Raw genomic sequence first — 23,309 nt, forward strand, 5'->3', positions numbered from 1 at the left:
TACGAAGAGATGTTGAGAGTAAGCAATTCCAGCACATCCACGAGAAGCCAACAAGGAGCTTCAATGTAGGGCAACCAGTCTTGGCCCGCGACTACCGAACAGAAAAATGGCAGCCAGGAACGATATGCACACGGCAGGGCCCACTAATGTACACAGTGGACTATGGGGAGAGCATCGTGAGACGCCATGCTGACCAGATCCTAGAGTCACAGGAACAAGTCAACCCCATGCCTCGCCCATACGTACCTGGTGATGAACCCGACATACAGGTCGCATCTACCCCAGAAACAGTAGCATCGGAAGCTGATGAACCAACCGACGACAGGGGGCCAGAATCGCCTCCGCACCAAGAGCAAGACACTCGGGAAAGGCGCTATCCAGAAAGGATCAGGAGGCCTCCCCAAAGACTGAATATATAAATAGACTATTTTCTGCTAATGTTGCATGTTAAAAGTGTTCATTGTAATTAGTTTGATGTTTAATTGTTAAATGAGTGTTATGGTACTGTTAATCTAAAATGGGAGGAATTGTAATGTATACACCTTTACGGTGGGGAACTACTTTTTACAGCTCATGTATACTGTAGTACCGGCAGTGACCACACCTGTATATAGCACTGAGTAGTAATCTGTACAGTCAGTTCAACTGTGAGCCACGTTGAGTAAACACCTGTTGTACCGTTTCTGCTGCAGTCTGTATCTTATTATACCCAGACACAACACTGAGTCTGGCTGGGTTCAATTCTACATTCACTGGTTCCCCTCCCCCTCCTCCCCTGAAGGTGCCGACTCTGGATGGGGTCAGTTCTACACTCACTGGTTCCCCTCCCTCTCCTCCCCTGAAGGTGCTGACTCTGGCTGGGTTCAGTTCTACACTCGCTGGTTCCCCTCTCTCCTCCCCTGAAGGTGCTGACTCTGGCTGGGTTCAGTTCTACACTCACTGGTTCCCCTCCCTCTCCTCCCCTGAAGGTGCTGACTCTGGCTGGGCTCAGTTCCACACTCACTGGTTCCCCACCCTCTCCTCCCCTGAAGGTGCTGACTCTGGCTGGGTTCAGTTCTACTCTCACTGGTTCCCCTCCCTCTCCTCCCCTGAAGGTGCTGACTCTGGCTGGGGTCAGTTCTGCACTCACTGGTTCCTCTCTCTCTCTCCTCCCCTGAAGGTGCTGACTCTGGCTGGGTTCAGCTCTACACTCACTGGTTCCCCTCTCTCTCCTCCGCTGAAGGTGCTGACTCTGGCTGGGTTCAGTTCCACACTCACTGGTTCGCCACCCTGTCCTTCGCTGAAGGTGCTGACACTGGCTGGGTTCAGTTCTGCACTCACGGGATCCCCTCCCTCCCCTGAAGGTGCTGACTCTGGCTGGGGTCAGTTCTACACTCACTGGTTCGCCTCCCTCTCCTCCCCTGAAGGAGCTGACTCTGGCTGGGTTCAGTTCTACACTCACTGGTGCCCCTCCCCTCCCCTGAAGGTGCTGGCTCTGGCTGGGTTCAGTTCCACACTCATTGGTTCCCCTTCATCTCCTCCGCTGAAGGTACTGACTCTGGCTGGGTTCAGTTCCACACTCACGGGTTCCCCTCCCTCGCCTCCCCTGAATGTGCTGACTCTGGCTGGGTTCAGTTCTACACTCACTGGTTCGTATCCCTCTCCTCCCCTGAAGGTGCTAACTCTGGCTGGGTTCAGTTCTACATTCACTGGTTTCCCCACATTTCGTAAACAGCTTCGGGCACGCTCTTAAACACACACACAACAGAAGCACATTAATCTGATGCGCGATCACTTTCACACAAGCAGGCAGCGGTGTGGAGCCTCCTGAGAGTCTGGCCCCTTTACAGCCAGTATTTACAGGAGCTGCAACATGGAAAAGAGTCTAATTAAAATACGTCATATATATTTGTTAATTGAAAATAGTCACTTCATCAGTTACAGACGCTCCCTGACCAGTTACCATTTCTCCTTCATTTACAGACACTTCCAGATCAGTCACCATTTCTCCTCCATTTACAGACACACCCTGACCAGTCACCATTTCTCCTCCTTTTGCAGATGCTCCCTGACCAGTTTCCATTTCTCCTACATTTAGACACTCCCTGACCAGTCACCATTTCTCCTCCATTTACAGACACACCCTGACCAGTCACCATTTCTCCTCCTTTTGCAGATGCTCCCTGACCAGTTTCCATTTCTCCTACATTTACAGACACTCCCTGACCAGTAACCATTTCTCCTCCATTTACAGACGCTCCCTGACCAGTCCCCATTTCTCCTCCATTTACAGACGCTCCCTGACTTCCTGTCTGTCCCGGAGTTTGCCGTGGGGCCCCTTTGCTGAGCGAATCGGGAGAAACCGGGAAGCGGCGGGCGGATAATATTGAGTGTTTTAATAATGGGGCCTGGGGCCGCACTCGGGGTGTGAGCAGCCCGCGTCCCCCCGGGGTTCACGAACCCGCTCGGGGTGTGAGCGGCCCGCGTCCCCCCGGGGTCCATGAACCCGCTCCCTGAGCTCGGGGTGTGAGCGGCCCGCGTCCTCCCGGGGTTCATGAACCCGCTCCCTGACCTCTCACCTGATGTGTCAGCGGCTGCTGCCAAGGTCCGCGCAGGCTCAGCTCACAGTGCCCAGGTGATTGACGGGAGCCCCGGACCAATAGGAAGAGTGGGGCGGCGGGTCCTCCAAACAATCGGAGTGTGTGAGGGGCGGGGATTGACCTTTAAACCGGAACAACAGATGGTGAGCTGAGCATGCGTGGACCTTGGTAGCAGTCGCTGACGCATCAGGTGAGAGAGCTCAGGGAGCGGGTTCATGAACCCCGGGGGGACGCAGGCCGCTCACACCCCGAGCTCAGGGAGCGGGTTCATGAACCCCGGGGGGACGCGGGCCGCTCACACCCCGAGCTCAGGGAGCGGGTTCATGAACCCCGGGGGGACGCGGGCCGCTCACACCCCGAGCTCAGGGAGCGGGTTCATGAACCCCGGGGGGACGCGGGCCGCTCACAACCCCGAGCTCAGGGAGCGGGTTCATGAACCCCGGGGGGACGCGGGACGCTCACACCCCGAGCTCAGGGAGCGGGTTCATGAACCCCGGGGGGGACGCGGGACGCTCACACCCCGAGCTCAGGGAGCGGGTTCATGAACCCCGGGGGGACGTGGGCCGCTCACACCCGGAGCTCAGGGAGCGGGTTCATGAATCCCCGGGGGACGCGGGCCGCTCACACCCCGAGCTCAGGGAGCGGGTTCATGAACCCCGGGGGGACGCGGGCCGCTCACACCCCGAGCTCAGGGAGCGGGTTCATGAACCCCGGGGGGACGCGGGCCGCTCACACCCCGAGCTCAGGGAGCAGGTTCATGAACCCCGGGGGGACGCGGGCCGCTCACACCCCGAGCTCAGGCAGCGGGTTCGGGACTCGGGCTGCTCATACGCAGAGTGCGACCCCAGGCCCCATTATTAAAACATTCAACATTATCCTCCTCACACACCCAGGGTGGGCCTCAGGCCCCATACAAGAGCCTCCGGGCTGGGTGTTTGCCCCGAGCGGGGCGGCAGCTGTGGGGCTTTCTCCAGGTGACAGGCCCGGGGTAAAGGCTGCCGTCTTGATGCTCCGGGCAGCAGGGCGCATGCGCGGCCCCCTTGGCCAGGAACCAGGAGAGAATCTTGCCAATTTCTATCCTGGACTCAGTGATGGCTTTTGTAAACTCCTTTTACAGGCTGTGAGAAGGGCAGCATTTACACACCGCAAACTCAAACCAAACATCACATTAAGATCTGACAGAGTCACTCCATTCATCAGGATCTGAATATAATCGGCCTCTGAATGTGGAAGGAGGAATGTTTGGTCTGTCTGTGGGAAAAGATTTTAAACATCAGTGTGACTGGAAAAGCACTGAGACACACACACCCGAGTGAGAGTGTTCCAGTGCACTGACTGTGGAAAGAGCTTTAACCAGTTACACAGCCTGAAAAAACATCGCACAGTGGGGAGAAACCGTACACGTGTTCTGTGTGTGGAGGAGGCTTCAACTGATTGTCCAACCTGGAGAGACACAAGGACACCTGCACCATGGAGAAACCATGGAAATGTGGGGACTGTGGGAAGGGATTCAAATACCCGTCCCAGCTGGAAACTCATTATTACAGTCACACCGGAGAGAGACCGTTCACTTGCTCTGTGTGTGGGAAGGGATTCACTCAATCATCCGGCCTTGTGACACACCAGCGAATTCACACTGGGGAGAGGCCGTTCACCTGCTCTGTGTGTGGGAAGAGATTCACCCGTTCATCCGACTGGCTAAAACACCAGCGAGTTCACATGTGATGGCAAGGGTTGGATTCTGCTGTTAATCACATCCAGGACTGAACCATGTTCACTCTGACAGTTGGGTTTCATTTCTGCTGATCTTAAACTCCAGCTCAGTTACAGGGGTTCTTATTATTCTGGATAAACCATCTGGGGTTTTACCTGCCAGCATAGGTCTAGAGGTGATTAACGTCTGCCTGGGCGAACTGTCTGACAGTGAACCTAGTTTGGATCACCGCTTAATCTTCGATCTTCAATGGAATACAAGCTATGTCCATGCAAACTGTGCTCATAATTTATCCCTTTTAGCCCCGGGATCATTCTGGTGAATCTGCGCTGCTCCCTCTCCAAGGCCAATATATCCTTCCTGAGGGGCCGAGCCCAGATCTGAATCCAGTGCTCCAGATCGGGTCTAACCAGCGCTCTGTACAGCGGTAACATCACTTCCACCCCTTATTGGTTACCAGGTGCTGCTTGATGACTCTTTCCATCACTCTGATGATTGAGAGCACGCTGACAGGACGGTAATTGGCCGGGTTGAATCTTCTACACTCCTCATTGACCAGGGCTGGTTGTCTGCTTTGATGGTGATGGAGGAGTGAGGGCCACGAGTTTACAGATTTTGGTGAAATACAATTCTGCTACTGCTGAGGGCCCACAGCGCCTCATGGATGCCCAGTTTGGAGCTGCTAGATCTGTTAATCAATCCGCACGGTGGTAGTGCCACACGATACGATGGTGGGGATCCTCAGTGTGTGGACAGTATTTGGTCTCCACAAGGACTGAGTATTGGTCGGAGTGACCACTACAGTCATAAACAGAAGGATCTGCGACAGATTGCTGAGGACGAGGTCAAGTAGGTTATTCCTGCGTGTTGGTTTTCTCACCAGCTGCCTGCGCTGAGAGTGTTTGTGATGGTTTAATGGTGGTCCCCATAACCCAGGGTGCCGCAAGCCCCGCCCCTCACACACTCCGATTGGTTGGAGGACCAACCGCCCGCTCGGTCCTCCAGCCACGCCCCACTTTTCCTATTGGTCTGGAGCTCCTGTCAATCACCCGGGCAGTGTGAGCTGAGCATGCGCGGGCGACTGTGGGTAAGGCAGCAGGTGAGAGATGGGTGGAGGGAGCGGGTTAATAAACCCCGGGGGGACGCGGGCTTCACAGACCCCGAGTGCGGCCCCAGGCCCCATTATTAAAACACTCAACATTAACCACTTCACAAACATCCAGGGTGGGTCACGGGCCCCGAACAAGAGCCGCTGGGCGTTTGCCCCGAGCGGGGCGGCAGCTGCAGGGCTTTCTCCTGGTGACAGGCCCGGGTTAACGGCCGCCATCTTGAGAGGCTCGGGGCAGCAGGGCGCATGCGCGGCCCCCTTGGACAGGAACCAGGAGGAGAGAATCTTGTCAATTTCTATCCCGGACTCTCTGATAGCTTTTGTAAACTTTTACAGGCTGAGAAGGGCAGCATTTACACACCGCAAGCTCAAAACAAACATCACATCGAGATCTGACAGAGTCACTCCATTCATCAGGACCCGAATATCATCGGCCGTTGAATGTGGAAGGAGAAATATTTGTCTGTTCTGTCTGTGGGAAAAGATTTCAAATATCATTGAGACTGGAAAAGCACTGAGACACACACACACCCGAGTGAGAGTGTTCCAGTGCACTGACTGTGGAAAGAGCTTTTACTAGTTAAACAGCCTGAAAAAACATTGCACCGTTCACAGCGGGGAGAAACCGTACACGTGTTCTGTGTGTGGACAAGGCTTCAACTGATTGTCCAACTTGGAGATACACAAGGACAGCCGCACCATGGAGAAGCCGTCGAAATGTGGGGATTGTGGGAAGGGATCCACTTACCCGTCCAAGCTGGAAAATCATCGGCGCACTCGCACTGGGGAGAGGCTGTTCACCTGCTCCGTGTGTGGAAATGGATTTACGAATTCAACCCACCTGCTGAGACACCAGCGAGTTCACAAGTGGTTGCAGGGGTTGGATTCTGCTGCTTTTCCTGCTGTTAATCACATCCAGGACTGAACCATGTTTATTCTGACAGTCGGGGTTTGTTTCTGCTGATGGTAATAAATCCTATAACTGGGCTGGAGTTTAATATTCTGGATATATAGCTGATTGTGTTCTTGGGGCTGCAGTGTCCCTTTAACGACCGCTGTCCATGATCTTTCTGCTTAATTCAAGGACTCTCATCAGAAATTAGTTCACAGTAAAATTATACATTTTACTTCAATCCTTTAATCTTTGGTACAATTCAGTGTCTGAAAGGTTCCACTGATTAACATCTCCAATTAGAAAGTGCTGATTAATCCTCACTGACAATTCTTACTGACTTGCACCTCCATTATCCACCAGAAAGAAGGGGGAGTGGGAATTGGTGGAGAATCAAGAGACCCAAATGTTTCCCTCCCGTCTGGCACAGCAATCCCCTCGGCACGGGAATGGAGACAAGTCCAATCCAAATAACGGGCTGAGTTTAATCTTTCTGGGCTTGTGGGGTTGGTTTATATCAGGCAGGAGGAGATTGGTGTCGGTGACTGTGGGGCTGGTTTATATCAGACGGGAGGAGATTGGTGACGGTGATGAGTTGTTTTTTATCAGACAGGATAAACTAGTCAAAGTTGGAGAAAATGTATTTTGTATATGTAATTTATGTATTTATAGTTATATGTACTTATGGATTTATATATATATTAATTAAATAGTGTTATTCCTATATTAACGACTCAGGTAGGAATTTTAAAAAATTCATTCATGGGATATGGACGTCGCTGGATGGCCCAGCATTTAGTGCCCCTCCTTAATTGCCCTTGAGAAGGTGGTGGTGAGCCGCCTCTTTGAACTGCTGCAGTCCGTGTGGTGAAGGTGCTCCCACAGTGCTGTTAGGGAGGGAGTTCCAGGATTTTGACCCAGCGACGATGAAGGATCGGCGATATATTTCCATGTCGGGATGGTGTGTGACTTGGAGGGGAGCTTGGAGGTGGTGGTGTTCCCCTGCGCCTGCTGCCCTCGTCCCTCTTGGTGGTGGAGGTGGCGGGTTTGGGAGGTGCTGCCGAAGAAGCTTTGGCGAGTTGCTGCAGGGCCTCGTGTCGATCAGAGGGTCTCAACCGGGGTCCGTGAGAAGGTTTCAAGGCGGGGGCAGCCCTCACACCGGGCGCCGGCTCAGCTCCCATTGAGCAGCCGCGGGGGAAGCGATGTGGGGCGCGATGGGGCCAAGGCTGCAGAAGCCGCCCCTCGCTCGCTGCCAATTGGGTTGATCCAGATTCCCATCATCTCCATCCAGCCTGTTGCCCCCATCTCCCCCCTTCCTCCCTACAAATCCAGGCTGGGGTTTATTGGAGGGCGGGGCCATTCCCAATTCCAGGAGCACAGCCCGTTGAACACCTTCTCCCACTGGAACAGGAGCAGCGCGCAGGCGCAGTTTGCGGGACCCGCAGCTCCAGCCGCCGCTCGCCCTCACATAACAAGAAATAGGAGCAGGAGTAGGCCAATCGGCCCCTCGAGCCTGCCCCGCCATTCAATAAGATCATGGCTGATCTGATCCTAACCGCCAATCCACTATCGCAGAACCATCTCCTGAATCTAACAGAATTAGACACACGAAATAGGAGCAGGATCAGGCTACACGGCCCCTGGGCCCGCTCCGCTACCCACAGGGCCATGACCGATCCAAACCTAGACTCATGTCCAAATTCCTGCCCGCTCCCCGTAACCCTTAATTCCCTTTACTTCTACGCAACTGTCTATTTCTGTTTTAAATTTATGTAATGATGTAGCTTCTGCAGCTTTTTGGGGCAGCATATTCCATGGACCTACCACCCTCTGAGTGAAGTAGTTCCTCCTCATCTCAGTTTTGAAAGAGCAGCCCCTTATTCTAAGACTATGCCCCCTAGTTCTAGTTTCACCCATCACCGGGAACATCTTCCCTGCATCCACCCGATCCAACCCCTTCACAATCTTATATGTTTCAATAAGATCGCCTCTCATTCTTCTGAACTCCAATGAGTAGAGTCCCAATCTACTCAACCTCTCCTCATATGTCCATCCCCTCATCCCCGGGATTAACCGTTTGAACCTTCTTTGTACTGACTCGAGAGCAAGTATGTCTTTTCTTAAGTATGGACACCAAAACTGTATGCAGTATTCCAGGTGCGGTCTCACCAATACCTTGTACAACTGAAGCAATACCTCCCTATTTTTATATTCTATCCCCCTAGCAATGAAAGCCAACATTCCATTGGCCTTCTTAATCACTTGCTGCACCTGCATACTAACCTTTTGAGTTTCGTGCACCAGGACCCCCAGATCCCTTTGTACTTCAGTACTTTCCAGTTTCTTGCCATTAAGATAATAACTTGCTCTACGATTTTTCCTGCCAAAGTGCATAACCTCACACTTTCCAGTATTGTATTCCATCTGCCAAATCTCTGCCCACTTACTTAGCCTGTCTATGTCCCATTGCAGGTTTTTTATGTCCTCCTCACTCACTACTTTCCCTCCCATCTTAGTATCATCTGCAAACTTTGATATGTTACACTCGGTCCCCTTCTCCAAATCGTTAATATAGATTGTAAAGAGTTGGGGACCCAGCACTGACCCCTGCAGAGCACCACTAGTTACTGATTGCCAGTCTGAGAATGAACCATTTACCCCAACTCTCTGCCTTCTGTTAGATAGCCAATCCTCTATCCATGCCAGAATATTACCCCCAATCCTGTGATTTTTTATCTTAAGCAATAATCTTTTGTGTGGCACCTTGTCAAATGCCTTTTGGAAGTCTAAATACACTACGTCCACTGGTTCCCCTTTATCCACCCTATATGTTATTTCCTCAAAGAACTCCAGCAAATTTGTCAAACATGACTTCCCCTTCATAAAACCATGCTGACTTTGTCCTATTAAATTATGATTATCCAAATGTCCTGTTACTGTCTCCTTAATAATGGACTCCAAAATTTTACCTACCACAGATGTTAGGCTAACCGGTCTATAGTTTCCAGCCTTCTGTCTACTGCCCTTTTTAAATAAGGGTGTTACATTAGCAGTTTTCCAGTCTGCCGGGACCTTTGCTGAGTCCAGGGAGTTTTGGAAAATTATTACCAATGCATCCACAATCCCTACCGCCACTTCCCTCAAGACCCTAGGATGTAAGCCATCAGGTCCAGGTGATTTATCCGCCTTGAGTCCCATTATTTTACCGAGTACCACTTCCTTAGTGATTTTGGTCATGTTTAGCTCCTCCCCCCCCCCCATAGCTCCCTGTTTGTCCAGTGTTGGGATATTCTTAGTGTCCTCTACTGTAAAGACTGATATAAAATATTCATTCAGTGTTTTGGCCATCTCCATATTTCCCACCATTAATTTCCCGGTCTCATCCTCTAAGGGACCAACATGTACTTTAGCCACCCTTTTTCTTTTGATATAACTATAAAAACTCTTACTATCTTTTTATATTTTTTGCTAATTTACTTTCATAATCTATCTTCCCTTTCTTAATCTTTTTGTTTTTTTTGCTGTCTTTTAAAGTTTTCCCAATCCTCTATCCTCCCACTAGATTTGGCTACCTTATATGCCCTTGCTTTTAGTCGAATACTATCCTTAATTTCTTTACTTCGCCACGGATGGCTGTCTTTTCTTTTACACCCTTTTCTTCTCAGTGGAATATATATTTTTTGGAAGTTGTAAAATCACTCCTTAAATGTACACCACTGATCATGTATCGTCTTACCCTTTTAATCTATTTTCCCAATCCACTCTACTCAATTCCACTCTCATACCTTCATAGTCTCCTTTATTCAAGCTTAGCACGCTTGTTTGAGATCCAACCTTCTCGCCCCCTAATTGAATATGGAATTCAACCATGTTATGGTCACTCATTCCAAGGGGATCCTTTACTAGGACATTTTTAATTAATCTTGTCTCGTTACACAGGACCAGATCTAAGGTTGCTTGCCCCCTGGTCGGTTCAGTTACATACTGCTCAAGAAACCCATCCCTAATACACTCAATGAACTCATCCTCAAGGCAGCCCTGCCCAATTTGATTTGTCCAATTAATATGATAGTTAAAATCCCCCATAATTATAGATGTTCCCTTATTACAAGCCTCAACTATTTCCTGATTGATACTCCGTCCAACAGAGTTGCAACTGTTCGGAGGCCTATAGACTACGCCAGGCGGCGCCACTGAGCAGGACAGCCCGAGGCCTCGGGGATTGGTCCCGTCAATCAAAGGCCGGCAGCCAATCTGCTTGGCCCAAGTCCTGCTTCCAACCGCCGTCCATTGTTGGGGCGAAATTCAAAGCGCCGCGAGTGGGAGCTCAAACTGTCAATCAAAGGCCAACCCAGCCCACTGCACCCTGCTCACTCTCCGATTGGTGGCTGCCGGGGTGGGCGGGGCGATAAAGGGACAATCAGTGCACTCCCCGCCTCCGCCCTGGAGCTGGGCTTTGCTCAGGTGAGCAGATCACGTGGGCTGGAAGAAGGCGACCACAAGGCAGCTTGTGAGGTCACTGGGCCTCTTGTATTGGAGAATCAAGGAGGAGGGAGTTTAAAACTGGTAAACCACTGTTATTGTTGTTCACCGTTGTTGTTGCACACTGTTGTATCTATGCATGCCTCAGCTGGCTCCACCCACATGTCCAGGTATAAAGGTGACTGCTCTGCAGCCCCCTGCCTTCTTGGAAACCAGTCAACCACGAGAGGCATGCTCTGTTCTTTGTTAATAAAAGCCTTTTAGTCACTCTCCTAACTCTCCGTCTTTTATGAGTAATTAATTGCACATCAATTTTATTAACAAAAACAAAATGTCGGCACCAAACGCTGAGCAGCAGGCGCTGCTGCATGCCCTCAGACCAACATGCCTGGACCTAGACCCTCGAGGTGGGTTCATCTACCAAGTTCGCACAATGGCTGCGTTGCTTCGAAGCTTACCTGGAAGCCTCAGCCGTGACACTAGATGGAAACAAACTAAAAATCCTGGCCTCCAAGGTGGGCCACCAAGTCTACACGCTCATCCAGGACGCGACTACCTACGCGACGGCTATCGATCTGCTAAAAGGACAATACACACGCCCGGTAAATACGGTTTATGCCAGACACCTGAGATCCCGCAAACAGCAGTCCGGGGAATCGGTGGAGGCATTCCTACGGGCACTACAGATACTCAGCCGAGCCTGCGATTGTAAAGAGGTATCGGCCGCGACACACACGGAGGGACTTATCCGAGATGCTTTCGTTGCGGGCCTCAAGTCCGACTACTCCCGGCAGAGACTGCTGGAGAAGGGCGAAATCGACCTGAAGAAGGCAGTGTCCCTCGCGCACTCGCTAGACGCGGCTGATGCGCTATCAATCACTCAAAAGACTGAGGTTAAGCGAGTAACTAACAGGCTTTTATTAACAGAATGAAGGTGTGCCTCGAGTGGTCGACCAGTCCAGAATACAGAGGGACTGTGGAGCAGTCACCTTTATACCTGGACTCGTGGGAGGAGTCAGCCGAGGCATGTACAGACATGTACACAGTGGAATACAAACAGTGGTTTACCACATTCACCCCTTGTTTAAAAATGAGTCCGGCGGGCTGAAGTGTATTAAAAGTTTGTGTACTGGAGTCTCTCCGGAGGTCTTGTCTGCCTCTGTGATCGACGTGGCGATGGCAGGGGTAATGAAACTTCCGGCGTTGAGTCCCGCGTAGGCTGGGGCACTGGTGTGTAGTCCTCGTGGGTGTCGAGCGGGGCCCAGGCGTGCAGTCTGCTGGGGTTGGATATTGGATCATGGGGGGGGTGGGTGGTAGTGGGTAGTGGGTTACTGGGGCCTCCGAGGGTGCGAGGTCTCGTATGGAGACTGTGTCCTCCCGCCCGTCCGGGTACGCAATGTAAGCGTACTGGGGGTTGGCGTGGAGGAGGTCGACCCTCTCGACCAGGGGGTCCGTTTTATGGGTCCTCACGTGTCTTCTCAGTAGGACCGGCCCTGGGGACGTCAGCCATGGCGGTAGCGATGTCCCCAATGTGGACTTCCTTGGGAAGACAAACATTTTCTCATGGGTGGTATTAGTGGCAGTGCAGAGCAGTGACCGAATAGAGTGGAGCGCATCGGGGAGCACATCCTGCCAGCGGGAGGTCGGAAGGCCCCTAGACTTTAAGGCTAGCAGGGCGGCCTTCCAAACTGTCGCATTCTCTCTTTCCACCTGTCCGTTCCCCCGGGGGTTGTAACTGCTGGTCCTGCTTGTGGCAACACCCCTAGCGAGCAGGTACTGGTGGAGTTCGTCGCTCATAAACGATGAGCCCCGGTCGCTATGGATATAGCTGGGGAAACCGAACAGGGTGAAGAGGTCGTTCAGACATTTAATGACCGTGGCACTGGTCATGTCCGGGCAGGGGATGGCGAACGGGAAACGGGAGTACTCATCAATAATGTTGAGGAAGTACACATTACGGTCGGAGGAGGGGAGAGGCCCTTTAAAATCAATGCTCAGGCGCTCGAAGGGGCGAGTGGCTTTTATCAGGTGAGCCCTGTCTGGTCTATAAAAATGCGGTTTGCACTCAGCGCAGATTTGGCAGTTCCTGGTCATGGTCCAGACCTCCTCAATGGAGTAAGGCAGGTTGCGGGCCTTGATGAAGTGGAAGAACCTGGTGACCCCCGGGTGGCAGAGGTCATTGTGGAGGGCCCGCAGTCTATCAATCTGCGCGCTGGCGCAGGTGCCACGCGATAGAGCATCCGGGGGTTCATTGAGCTTCCCGGGCCGCTACAAGATCTCGTAGTTGTAGGTGGGAAGTTCGATTCTCCACCTCAAGATCTTGTCGTTTTTGATTTTGCCCCTCTGCTTGTTAAACATAAAAGCAACTGAACGCTGGTCAGTGAGCAGGGTAAATCGTTTTCCGGCCAGGTAGTGCCTCCAATGACGCACAGCCTCCACAATAGCCTGGGCCTCCTTCTCAACAGCGGAGTGTCTGGTCTCCGGGCCCTGGAGGGTTCGTGAAAAGAAGGCCACGGGTGTCCCCGCCTGATTAAGGGTAGCGGCCAGGGCAAAGTCGGACGCGTCGCTTTCCACCTGGAAGGGGATGGATTCGTCCACTGCGTGCATGGTGGCTTTGGCAATGTCTTCCTTGATACGGTGGAAGGCTAAGCGGGCCTCTGCCGTCAAAGGAAAAGAGGTGGACTTGATCAGCGGACGGGCCTTGTCCGCATAGTAGGGGACCCACTGGGCGTAATAGGAGAAAAACCCTAGGCACCTCTTCAGGGCCTTGGGGCAGTGGGAGTTCCATAAGGGGATGCATCCGGTCGGGGTCGGGACCGATGACTCCGTGTTCCACAACACAGCCAAGGATGGCGAGGCGGGTCGTGCGGAATATGCACTTCTCCTTGTTATACGTCAGGTTCAGGAGTTGGGCGGTGCAGAGGAATTTTTCGAGGTTTGCGTCATGGTCCAGCAAGTCATGGCCGCAGATGGTCACATTGTCCAGATATGGGAAAGTGGCCTGCAACGCATTTTGATTGACCATCCGGTCCATCTCCCTTTGGAAGACGGAGACCCCGTTGGTGACGCCAAAGGGAACCTTAAGGAAGTGATAGATGTGGCCGTTTGCCGCAAAGGCAGTATACTGGCGGTCCTCAGGGAGGATAGGGAGCTGGTGGTACGCTGATTTCAGGTCAATGGTCGAGAAGACGCGGTACTGCACGATCTGGTTGACCATATCAGCTATGCGGGGGAGTGGGTAAGCGTCCAGCAGGGTGTAGCGATTTATTGTCTGGCTGTAGTCGATGACCAGGTGCTGCTTCTCGCTGGTCTTAACGACCACAACCTGGGCTCGCCAGGGGCTGGTGCTGCCTTCAATAATCCCCTCCTTCAGGAGCCGCTCCACTTCGGTTTTAATGAAAACCCTGTCCCCGGCACTGTATCGCCTGCTCTTTGTGGCGATGGGCTTACAGTCGGGGGTGAGGTTAGCAAACAGTGGGGGGGGGGTGACTCTGAGTGTGGAGAGGTTGCACCTGGTGCGCGGCGGGCAGTTTGGAAGCTGCTGGCTGCGGACTGTGAGTGGGGGGAGGGGTCCACCGTACGCCATCGCAACACTTTTAAGGTGGCACTGAAAATCTAACCCCAGTAGAACGGCAGCGCAGAGGTGGGGCAGGACCAGAAGTTTAAAATTATCGTACACAGTCCCGTCTACTAAGAGTGTCACCACGCAGTAGCCGCCAATGTCCGCCGACTGGGACTCGGAGGCCATAGAAATCCGCTGGTGCGCAGGCAGGACTGGGAGAGAGCAACGCCGCACCGTGTCGGGGTGGATGAAGCTCTCCGTGCTCCCAGAGTCAAAAAGGCAGATTGTTTCGTGACCATTTACCTTAATGTCCATTGTGGACCGGGCCAGTTGGTGCGGTCTCGCTTGGTCCAGCGTAACAGAGGCCAGCGTAGGGGTCGGTGTGTTGTTGCGGGTATCAGATGAGGCGGTGTTGGGGGCCTGCTGTGTCCCGGGTGGCGTCCAAGATGGCGGCGTCCATGATCCCCATGTGGCTGGAGGCGTCCAAAATGGCTGCTGTTCCGGTGGTTCGCACATGGCTGGGGAGGCCCAAGATGGCGGCCTGCACGGCCCACACGCGGCGCTGCTGGGGTTCGGGGTGGCTTTGGCCCTGCAGACGCTGGCGTAGTGTCCCTTCTTCCCGCAGCCCGAGCAGATTGCATTTTTTGCCGGGCAGCGCGCTCTGGCTGTTTGGCCTGGCCTCACAAGTAGCATTTCTGGCCTTGGGACACTGCTGCGGTAGTTGGGCCGTTGCTGGGATGTGGCTGGGGTGGCACGGCGCTATGAGACGGTCCTACCGTGTCCCAGGCTGTCGTTCCCCGCGGCGTCCACGGTGCAGAGGAGTAGGCATCCATGCCCCGGTAGGCTGCGTCCAATGATAGTGCGAGTTCAGAGGCCTTGTTGAGGTCGAGGTCACTCTGCTCCAACAGTCGCTGTCGGGTGTAATTGGACCTGTGGCCTGCTACAAAAGCGTCCCGGATAAGTTCCTCTGTGTACACGGCGGCCTTTACATCCTTACAACCACAGGCCCGGCCAAGCACAGACAGTGCCTGAAGGTATTCCTCGGTCGATTCCCCAAGTTGTTGTTTACGACTCCCCAGGAGGTGCCTGGCGTACACCTCGTTCACTGGGCGCGTGTACTGGTCCTTGAGGAGCTTGATAGCAGCCGTGTACGAGGTCGCGTCCTGGATGACCGAGTACGCTTGGTGGTTCACTTTGGAGGTCAGGACATCCAGTTTGCCCTCATCCGATTTGACCGTTGCAGCGGAGGCGATCAGGAATTTTTCAAAGCACCTAAGCCAGTGAGCAAACTTGGTGGATGCGTCCGCCTCCCGATGGTCTAAGTCTAGGCATGCTGGTGTGAGGATCTTCTCCATTATAAAAAATCTTGTTAATAAAATTGATGCGCTATCAATCACTCAAAAGACTGAGGTTAAGCGAGTAACTAACAGGCTTTTATTAACAAGAGGATGAAGGTGTGCCTCGAGTGGTCGACCAGTCCAGAATACAGAGGGACTGTGGAGCAGTCACCTTTATACCTGGACTTGTGGGAGGAGTCAGCCGAGGCATGTACAGACATTTACACAGTGGAATACAAACAGTGGTTTACCACATTGTGCGATTGTAAAGAGGTATCGGACGCGACACACACGGAGGGACTTATCCGAGATGCTTTCGTTGCGGGCCTCAAGTCCGACTACTCCCGGCAGAGACTGCTGGAGAAGGGCGAATCGACCTGAAGAAGGCAGTGTCCCTCGCGCTCTCGCTAGACGCGGCCCACCGGAATATGGACGCATTCTCCCCTAACCGCTCCACACCGTGGACGCCGCAACCTTGGGTCATGGGACCGCCACCCCCGGCACCAACTGCTGCAGCGATGCCCAAGGGCCCGAAATGTTACTTTTGTGGCCAGGCAAAACACCCCAGAGCACGCTGCCCGGCGAAAAACGCTACCTGCTCTGGCTGCGGGAAGAAAGGACACTACGTCAGCGCCTGCAAAGGTAAAACCGCTAACGCCAGCAGCGCCACGTGTGAACCGTGGGGGCAGCCATCTTGTCCGCCATCTTGGACACCTCCAGCCGCGTGGGGATCGGGATCATGGGCACAGCCATTTTGTCCGCCATCTTGGACGCCTCCAACTCCAATCGCGGGTGACCCGGACTCAACCTCCGCCTCGTCTGACGACCACAGCGACTCGCTCGACCATACGCTGGCCTCCGTGACGCTGGACCAATCTCTCCCTCACCAACTGTCCAGGTCCATGATGGACATTACGGTAAACGGCCACGCCACTACCTGCTTTTTCGAAAGCGGGAGCACGGAGAGATTTATCCACCCTGACACGGTGCGCAGTTACACTCTCCCGGTCCGGCCAACGCGCCATCCGATCTCTATGGCTTCCAAATCCCATTCAGCAGACGTCGGTGGCTACTGTGTAGTGACCCTTTCAGTAAGGGGCACAGAATACAAAAATTTTAAAATTCTTGTCCTGCCCCATCTCTGCACTGCCGTTCTACTGGGGTTGGATTTTCAGTGCCACCTTAAAAGTGTCACATTAGCGTACGGCAGACCCCTCCCCCCACTCACAGTCTGCAGCCAGCAGCTTTTAAGTCGCCCGCCGCGCACCATTTGCAGCCTCTCCACGCTTAAAGTCTCCCCCCCCCCCCCCCCCCCTTGTTCGCTAACTTCACCTGCGACTGTAAGCCCATCACTACCAAAAGCAGGCGGTACAGTGCCGGGATAGGAGCTTCATTAAATCCGAAGTAGCAAGACTCCTGAAGGAAGGGATTATTGAGGGTAGCACTAGCCCATGGCGAGCACAAGTGGTGGTAGTGAAGACTGGCGAAAAACAGCGCCTAGTTATTGACTACAGCCAGACGATCAATCGCTACACCCAGTTAGATGCATACCCACTCCCCCGCATATCTGACATGGTCAATCAGATAGCACAATACCGGGTGTTCTCGACGATTGATCTGAAGTTGGCATACCACCAGCTCCCCAGCAGGGCTGAGGACCGCCAGTACACAGCTTTTGAAGCTGACGGTCGTCTCTACCACTTCCTCCGAGTCCCCTTTGGCTTCACCAACGGGGTTTCGGTCTTCCAAAGGGAGATGGACCGAATGGTTGACCAGAACGCGCTGCAGGCCACCTTCCCCTATCTAGACAACGTCACCATCTGCGGCCACGACCAGCAGGACCATGACGTTAACCTAGAGAAATTCCTCCGTACGGCCCAGCGGCTGAATCTAACATACAACAAGGACAAATGTATGTTTCGCACCACGCGCCTCGCCATTCTTGGCTGCGTAGTGGAGAACGGAGTCATCGGCCCCGACCCCGACAGAATGCGCCCCCTTATGGAGCTCCCCCTCCCCCACTGCCACTGAAGAGATGCCTAGGGTTTTTTTCTTACTATGCTCAGCGGGTGCCCAACTATGCGGACAAAGCCAGACCCCTCATCAAGTCCACCTCCTTCCCACTGACAGCAGAGGCATGTGCAGCCTTCACTCTCATAAAAAGAGATATTGCGAAGGCCACAATGCACGCAGTGGATGAGTCCATCCCTTTCCAAGTGGAGAGCAACGCATCCGACTTCGCCCTAGCTGCAACCCTTAACCAGGCGGGGAGACCCGTGGCCTTTTTCTCAAGGACCCTCCAGGGCCCCGAGATTCGACACTCCTCTGTCGAAAAGGAGGCCCAGGCCATTGTGGAAGCGGTGCGACATTGGAGGCATTACCTGGCCGGAAAACGATTTACCCTGATCACTGACCAGCGTTCAGTAGCTTTTATGTTTAACAATAAGCAGAGGGGCAAAATCAAGAACGACAAGATCTTGAGGTGGAGAATTGAACTCTCCACCTACAATTATGGTATCTTGTACCAGCCCGGGAAACTCAATGAGCCCCCAGATGCCCTATCACGTGGTACATGTGCCAACGCGCAGGTTGATAGACTGCAGACCCTCCACAATGACCTCTGCCACCCGGGGGTCACCAGGTTCTTCCATTTCATCAAATCCCGTAACCTGCCCTACTCCATCGAGGAGGTCAGGACCATGACCAGGAACTGCCAAATCTGTGCCGAGTGCAAACCGCATTTTTATAGGCCAGACAGAGCAAGCCTGATCAAGGCCACTCGCCCCTTCGAGCGCCTGAGCGTCGATTTTAAAGGGCCCCTCCCCTCTGACCGCAACGTGTACTTCCTCAACATAATTGATGAGTACTCCCGTTTCCCGTTTGCCATCCCTTGCCCAGACATGACCAGTACCACGGTCATTAAATGTCTGAATGACCTTTTCGCCTTGTTCGGCTTCCCTAGCTATATCCATAGCGACCGGGGCTCATCCTTTACGAGTGACGAACTCCGTCAGTACCTGCTCACGAGAGGTATTGCTGCAAGCAGAACCAGCAGCTACAACCCCCGGGGCAATGGCCAGGTGGAAAGGGAGAACGCGACGGTTTGGAAGGCCGCCCTCTTAAACTTAAAATCTAAGGGCCTTCCGACCTCTCGCTGGCAGGAGGTCCTCCCTGCGGCGCTCCACTCCATTCGGCCACTGCTTTGTACGGCCACCAATGCCACCCCCCATGAAAAAATGTTCACTTTCCCCAGGACGTCCACATCGGGGACCTCGCTACCGACATGGCTGACGTCTCCAGGACCCGTCCTACTGCGGAAGCACGTGAGGTCCCATAAAACGGACCCCCTGGTCGAGAGGGTGAGCCTCCTCCACGCCAACCCCCAGTATGCTTACGTGGCGTACCCGGACGGGCGGGAGGACACAGTCTCCATACGAGACCTCGCACCTTCGGGTGCCCCTGAAACACTACCATTGCCATCCACCACTACCCACAACCCAACCCCTGTAGACGGCATGCCGCAGCCCCAGGACCCGTCATTGACCACCCAACCACTCAATGAGACGCCAGATTCAACGTTGGATGCTGCACCATCACCGCCGCCACCACGACAATCAGGACGGCATACAAGGCCACCTGATAGACTTACACGAACCTTTAGTACACTTCACCCTGCCGGACTCAATTTTAAACAAGGGGTGAATGTGGTAAACCACTGTTATTGTTGTTCACCGTTGTTGTTGTTGTTGTACACTGTTGTATCTATGCATGCCTCAGCTGGCTCTGCCCCTGGCTCCACCCACATGCCCAGGTATAAAGGTGACTGCTCTGCAGCCCCCTGCCTTCTTGGAAACCAGTCAACCACAAGAGGCATGCTCTGTTCTTTGTTAATAAAAGCCTTTTAGTTACTCTCCTAACTCTCCGTCTTTTATGAGTAATTAATTGCGCATGAAAAACATACTATTACCGCACTTAATCGTCAAATAACTATTTATTTCAAAAAATAAAGCACAGTGATTTGAAATGGAAAGACTTGCATTTATAGAGAGGCTGCTGTGATCTCAGGATGTCCCAAAGCGCTTACAGACAATGTATAATTGTGCTGTGTTACAGGGGGTCCGGGGAATTTTTATAACACAGGAGGGGCCTCAGAGAACCCCTGATCTACACTGCCCATCAAACACTCCCAGGGCAGGTACAGCATAGGTTAGATACAGAGTAAAGCTCCCTCTACACTGTCCCATCAAACACTCCCAGGGCAGGTACAGCACGGGTTAGATACGGAGTGAAGTTCCCTCTACACTGTCCCATCAAATACTCCCAGGGCAGGTACAGCACGGGTTAGATACGGAGTGAAGCTCCCTCTACACTGTCCCATCAAATACTCCCAGGGCAGGTACTGCACGGGTTAGATACAGAGTAATTTAAAAACAGAACCTCAAAGGTAGTAATCTCAGGATTGCTACCAGTGCCACGTGCTAGTCAGAGTAGAAATAGAAGGATATTTCAGATGAATACGTGGCTAGAGGAATGGTGCCAGGGGTAGGGATTCAAGTTCCTGGCACATTGGAACCGGATCTGAGGGAGGTGTGACCAGTTCAAACTGGACGGTTTGCACTTGGGCAGGGCCGGGACCAATGTCCTAAGGGGAGTGTTTGCTAGTGCTCTGGGGGAGGGTTTAAACTAAAATGGCAGGGGGTTGGGAACCTGAGCGGTAAAACAGAGGAAAGGGAAACAAGGATAAAAGCAAAAGACAGGAAGGAGAAAAACAAAGTGACAGGCAGAGAAATCAAGGGTTTAAATCAAACATGGCCACAGTAAATAATTATTCTAAAAGATCTAAGAGCGTTAAAAAAAACAGCCTGAAGGCTTTGTGTCTTAATGCGAGGAGCATTCGTAATAAGGTGGATGAATTAGCTGCGCAAATAAATGTAAACGGATATGATTTGATTGGGATTACGGAAACATGGCTCCAGGGTGGCCAAGGCTGGGAACTCAACATCCGGGGGTATTCAATATTCAGGAAAGATAGGCAGAAAGGAAAAGGAGGTGGGGTAGCATTGCTGGTTAAAGAGGGGATTAACACAATTGAAAGGAAGGATATTAGCTCTGATGATGTGGAATCTGTATGGGTAGAACTGAGAAATACCAAGGGGCAGAAAACGTTAGTGGGAGTGGCATATAGACCTCCAAACAGTAATGCGGACGTCGGGGATGGCATTAAACGGGAAAGTAGAGAAGCGTGCAATAAGGGCACAGCTGTTATCATGGGTGACTTTAATCTACATATAGATTGGTCTAACCAAATTAGTAACAATACTGTGGAGGAGGAATTCCTGGAGTGTATACGGGATGGTTTCCTGGACCAATATGTCGAGGAACCAACTAGAGAAAAGGGCCATCTTAGACTGGGTATTATGTAATGAGAAAGGATTAATTAGCAATCGTGTTGTGTGAGGCCCCTTGGGTCGGAGCGATCATAATATGATAGAATTCTTCATTAAGATGGAGATTGAAATAGTTGACTCAGAGACTAGATCCTGAATTTAAATAAAGGAGGCAATGATGGTATGAGGTGCGAGTTGGGTAGGATTGATTGGGGAATGTCACTCAAAGGGCTGATGGTGGATGGGCAATGGCAAACATTCAAAGACTGCATGGATGAACTACAGAATTTGTTCATCCAGTTTGGCATAAAAATAAAACAAAAAAGGTGACTCAACCGTGGCTAACAAGGGAAATTAGGGATAGCATAAGATCCAAGGAGAGGACATATAAATTGGCCAGAAAAAGCAGTAAACCTGAGGATTGGGAACAGTTTAGGATCCAACAAAGGAGGACAAAGGGATTAATTAAGAGTGGGAAAATAGAGTATAAGAGTAAGATTGCAGGGAACATAAAAACCGACTGTAAAAGCTTTAATAGATATGAGTGAAGAGAAAAAGATTGGTGAAGTCAAGCGTAGGTCCCTTGCAGTCAGAATCAGGGGAATTTATAATGGGGAACAAAGAAATGGCAGACCAATTAAATACATACTTTGGATCTGTCTTCACAAAGGAGGACACAAATAGCCTCCCAGAGATGTCGGGGAACATAGGGTCTAATGAAAGGGAGGAACTGATAGAAATCAGTATTTGTAGGGAAATGGTGTTAGGGAAATTGATGGGATTGAGGGCCGATAAATCCCCAGAGCCTGATAATCTACATCCTAGGGTACTTAAGGAAGTGGCCCGAGAAATAGTAGATGCATTGCTGGTCATCTTCCAACATTCGATGGAATCTGGAACAGTACTCATGGATTGGAGGGTAGCTAATGTTACCCCAGTATTCAAAAAAGGTGGTAGAGAGAAAACGGGGAATTACAGACCGGTAAGCCTGACATCGGTGTGGGGAAAATGCTAAAGTCCATTATAAAGGATGTAATAGCAGAGCACTTGGAAAAAAGTGACCGGATCGGACAAAGTCAACATGGCTTTACAACAGGTAAATCGTGCTTGACTAATCACACAGAAATCACACAGAAACCCCACAGTGCAGATAGAGGCCATTTCAGCCCATCGAGCCTGCACCAACACATATCCCACCCGATCCCCGTAACCCCTACACCAACACATATCCCACCCTATCCCCGTAACCCCACGTATTTAATCCCCCTAACACTAAGGGTCAATTTATCATAGCCAATCAAATGTAACTGGTAAAATAGATAAGGGAGAACCAGTGGATGTAGTGTATTTGGATTTTCAAAAGGCTTTCGATAAGGCCCCGCGTAAGAGATTAGCATGTAAAATTAAGGCACATGGGATTGGGGGCAAGGTATTGACTTCGATAGAGAACTGGTTGGCAGACAGAAAGCAAAGAGTTGGAATAAACGACTCTTTTTCTGAGTGGCAGGCAGTGACTAGTGGGGTACCGCAGGGATCGGTCCTTGGACCCCAGCTATTCACAATATATATATTAATGATCTGGACGAGGGAACTAGATGTAATATCTCCAAGTTTGCAGACGACTCAAAGCTGGGTGGGCGTGTGTGCTGTGAGGAGGATGCCGAGAAACTCCAGTATGATTTGGACAGGTTGGGTGATTGGGCAGAAGCATGGCAGATGCAATACAATGTGGATAAATGCGAGGTTATCCACTTTGGTGTCAAAAACAGGAAGGCATATTATTATCTGAATGCCAATAGATTGGGAGAAGTGCAACGAGACCTGTGTGTCCTTCTGCACCAGTCGCTAAAGGTAAGCATGCAGGTGCAGCAGGCGGTTAAGAAGGCAAATGGCATGTTGGCCTTCGTAGCGAGAGGGTTTAAGTACAGGAACAAGGATGTCTTGCTGCAGTTGTACAGGGCCTTGGTGAGACCACACCTTGAGTATTGTGTGCAGTTTTGGTCGCCTTATCTGAGGAAGGATGTTCTTGCCATGGAGGGAGTGCAGCGAAGATTCACCAGGCTGATACCTGGGGTGGCAGGAATGACATTACAGGAGAGATTGGTTCGATTGGGCTTATACTCACTGGAGTTTAGAAGAATGAGTGTTGTGTTACAAGGGTCCCGGGAACTGTTACAACACAGGAGTGGCCTCAGAGAACCCCTGATCTACACTGTCCCATCAAACACTCACAGGGCAGGTGCAGCAC

The 23,309-nt window shown here is 52.0% G+C and overlaps 2 protein-coding genes across 2 annotated transcripts in view; one reads left to right on the forward strand and one right to left on the reverse strand.

The window, feature by feature from the left end:
• LOC147119032 (uncharacterized) overlaps positions 1-2,660 on the reverse strand; it is a 66,262-nt gene extending 63,602 nt beyond the window's left edge. Inside the window, exon 1 of the mRNA XM_085984753.1 lies at positions 2,559-2,660. The gene's annotated coding sequence lies outside the window, so the exon portion shown is untranslated. The remainder of the gene's footprint in view (positions 1-2,558) is intronic.
• A 12-nt stretch (positions 2,661-2,672) lies between these two features.
• Positions 2,673-7,019, forward strand: LOC147119033 (zinc finger X-chromosomal protein-like). The gene is made up of 2 exons (XM_085984757.1): positions 2,673-2,769; positions 5,738-7,019. Exon 2 carries the CDS (start codon positions 6,102-6,104, stop codon positions 6,324-6,326), a length of 225 nt encoding a protein of 74 aa, XP_085840883.1. The 5' UTR covers positions 2,673-2,769; positions 5,738-6,101; the 3' UTR covers positions 6,327-7,019.
• The last annotated feature ends 16,290 nt before the right edge of the window (positions 7,020-23,309 follow it).

Source organism: Somniosus microcephalus, chromosome 4 (assembly GCF_052327205.1).
Source record: "Somniosus microcephalus isolate GS21.2 chromosome 4, FLI_Smic_1.0, whole genome shotgun sequence".
Classification (NCBI taxonomy): Eukaryota; Metazoa; Chordata; class Chondrichthyes; order Squaliformes; family Somniosidae; genus Somniosus; species Somniosus microcephalus.